The 3,448-nt window shown below is 44.3% G+C and overlaps 1 protein-coding gene across 1 annotated transcript in view; it reads right to left on the bottom strand.

Moving 5' to 3' along the window:
• Nucleotides 1-3,448, bottom strand: part of ttll11 (tubulin tyrosine ligase-like family, member 11) — an 81,558-nt gene extending 78,110 nt beyond the window's left edge. Inside the window, exon 1 of the mRNA XM_063209850.1 lies at nt 1,946-3,448. Within this exon, the coding sequence (XP_063065920.1) occupies nt 1,946-2,494 (549 nt within the window). The 5' untranslated portion in view covers nt 2,495-3,448. The remainder of the gene's footprint in view (nt 1-1,945) is intronic.

Consider the following 3,448-nt stretch of genomic DNA (forward strand, 5'->3'; position numbering starts at 1 on the left):
GCTAGCGTGTAACAGTAGCACCCAGCTACAGTCTTACTACCTGACCTCAGGTGCTGCTCAGGTGAAAAGGCAGTGGCTTTTCAGTGACTGACACTTCATGCAGTCAACTATGGAAATAATCCTGGATTAAGTTATTCCATAGCTTTATTGCATTGGGCGGACAAGGGACATCGGAACAAGGGTGCACCTGATAGCCCCCATGACATTTAGTCTTGAGCAGCATACAAAGCTTGGCCTGAAAGCTAAAGACTCCTTAGATGGTCCATGGCATTATTCTGTTGGAATAGGGTGAATTTGATAACACTCAAACTAGGGCTGGGCAATATGACGATATATATCGTTATCGTGATACAAAAGTGTAAATCGTGACCTTTCTCCTATATCGTTTAAATCGTGACAGTAATTGTATCAGTTGTATACAATTGAATATAATTTAATTACATTTCATGTTGTCACAATACACACCATGAGTTCATGTAACTGTAAAAATAATAATAAAAAGATCCATTTTAAAGACAGGTTGTTTTGCGACATGAAAAAATAAAGAGCAAATAAAGAGAATAACTGAAAACGTATGTAATGGTGGTATATCGTGATATATATCGTAATCGTGATATAAAGTAATCCATATCGTGATATAGTTTTTTTTCCATATCGCCCAGCCCTAACTCAAACACTATACTAGTCACGGTTTGTCTTACAAAGCTTGTCCTGAACTCATATCCTTCTTGCCTTGCCTCAGTTTTCTGACCATTTTGTACTGTCTGCGTCTTGGATGTGCGTGCCACTACTTCACTTGACTAACCTCACAATTACCCAGTATCATTACAGTATCTCTACAGGCTCCTCTGACTTTGCTTTGTTATAACTGCAGTGCATTATAAAGGGTTGTGACTGCCTAAGAGGACAGAGCTAAGTCTTACTTAGTATTGCTTTAATCCTGACTGACACGATGCATGAGTAAGCAAGCATACAAGCGCCATTAGAACCCAATAGATAATGCTGACAAGAGGCGCGGTTATGAACACATTGAACACATGTATGAAACATTAGGCCTACTAGGGTAGACCAAGAGTATTGGAAAGCAACTTTTACAGTGGCTTTATCTCTTCAGTCATTTGTAACTGTTTAAAGGAGTTTGCATTCACAACACTTGCTCTACTACCATGACAAGTCAGACACAATTGGAATCTGACTTTAAATGGGTAACACTTTACTTGACGCCGGCGTCATACGTATGACATAACGGTCTCATAACATTGTCATAATACATGTGTCATATCATTACGTGAAATTCGGTTATGACAAAGACATGACAAGCCTAGAATTGTCAACTTTTCATGGCCATAAAACGTTTATGACATTGGCATTATGTTTATGACTTGTTCATGACACTATTATGACACTGTTATGACACTGTTATGTCATACGTATGATGCCGGCATCAAGTAAAGTGTAACGTTTAAATGGTTAGAATAAGAATTAAAAATACATATTTATGGACTGTGAGAGCTTTCCAAAATAGGACCTGCATGGTGGCCACAGCAGGAAACACTGGAAAGTAACCAAAATTCTAAAGCGGTTTACGTAAATAGACTTACAGTATTTTCTCATTGTCCTTCTTCTCCTTACAGCCTGTGACAGGAATACCATGTGACAGGAATACCATGCACTTTGGTTTAACTGCTCTTCTCTGAGAGGCAATAAATATTACCCTGTAGAATTGGAACTCTACGCATCATCCCTCATCTTGCAGGTGCATCACAGTGGTACACGCATCAATGTAAAGGAGAGGCTGGAGCACACTGCAGCTAAGTTTTAAGCCTTAAATATGTGCACATAATAGATAAAAAGTCTTAAAACATAAGCTGCAGTGCGCTCCAGTCTCTCCTTTTCAAAGATGAAGATGTGTCTGATTAGATACATCACAGTCTGCATAGCCTACCTCTTTCCACTTGAGATGCCGGATGCTGATCTTGAGCGCCTCCAGAGAGGTCTTGGCCTTGGATGTGTCCACAGTGACCGGTCTCCTCTTTTTGACAGGCTTGTTGTTGGCGTTGGCATCGTCTCTGCTGCGTGCACTTGTGGTGTCTTTGAGTGTGTGGTCGCCGGCAGCCACGTTTCCGTTGGCCTCCGCTTTCTCCTGCAAAACCTTCCCGGTCCCTTTGATCTGCAGCGACGGCGCGTTGTCCAGGCGTTGTCCCGCCGCAGACGCGTCTCTGGTGGTGACGCTCCTGTCATAGCTGCCGTATTTAGTCCGACTTTTGCTTCTAGTTCTAGCTGTGGCGAGACACTTTGAAGTGTCCCTCCGGACGTGGAGGGAAACGTGAATAGGGGACTGGGGTGGCTGTAGCGGTGGCGCGTCGGTGACGACCTGCAGCTGCTGTTGCTCCTGCTCCTCGGCTGTCTCCGTGTCCCCCACCACCACGCCCGCGCACTTCAGTTGTTCAAGCTGAACTTTTACTTTCACATAATGGTCGCTCATTATGTGCATTAACAATCTCTAGAGTGTAAACAAAGTATGGTTTATAATCGTGCAAAGTATTGAGTGATTAAGTAGGGTAGCCTATCATAGATGCGGCGTAGACCTATGCGCGTGATTTACAAAAAGTGACCAAGAACGCTGCTTACAGCAAGTTGCATGATTCAGCTAACGAGAATGGTAAAGTGCAAATATTGCATAGGACTGTCGTGATTTGCCAAAGGCCACAGTGAGATCAACTGCAGTCGAGAGTACTGACTTCCATTCAATTGTCTAACGGTCTGCCTTTTATGATAGGGAAGTCCGTTAGATGATTGTGCTTAATAGGCGTTTGGTTCTGCCAACAGGCCGATTCTTTCGGTAGAGCTACCCTGAGGGGTAGTTGTGCAGAAACTAGCTACCCACAACACTCCATAAGGGATGGGAATAAACAGCTAACGCCCATCATAACACGGGAAATGATGGCAAACAGCTGACCTGCTCTGAAAGGAAGGTGCCGCACAGGATACATACGGTATACTGAGACTGCCCATCAACTTGTATCGCTATGCTTCGATTATCCCATCTTGACGCAAACCCCAACGTGCCTCACGTAAAACTAATAACTTAAATACGCCATCCGAGACCGGTGAACTTACAAATTAGCCCGGGTGGCTAACTGAATGTGGCTAAAGTGAAAATATCTCGAACGCTTTCACGCGCAAGCTCCCCAGGCTGACTTCATGAGCCCACGTTTCAGCGCACCGTTGCATGAGGCTACAAGGCAGCATTTCTAAACACGGACGCCATACTATTTGCCATAAATATTACCTGGAAGGCGTGCGAAGCGGGGTGGGGACAGATGACAGCATTGGGGGAGCTGTCAGAGAGAAAGAGAACAGATGTGCCTGGTGCCTGCCTGCACCCGGAAGACTGGGCACAACACTTCTATTTCTGTACCCGCAGCGCAATACGCTCACTCCACTC

Source organism: Engraulis encrasicolus, chromosome 11 (genome assembly GCF_034702125.1).
Source record: "Engraulis encrasicolus isolate BLACKSEA-1 chromosome 11, IST_EnEncr_1.0, whole genome shotgun sequence".
Classification (NCBI taxonomy): domain Eukaryota; kingdom Metazoa; phylum Chordata; class Actinopteri; order Clupeiformes; family Engraulidae; genus Engraulis; species Engraulis encrasicolus.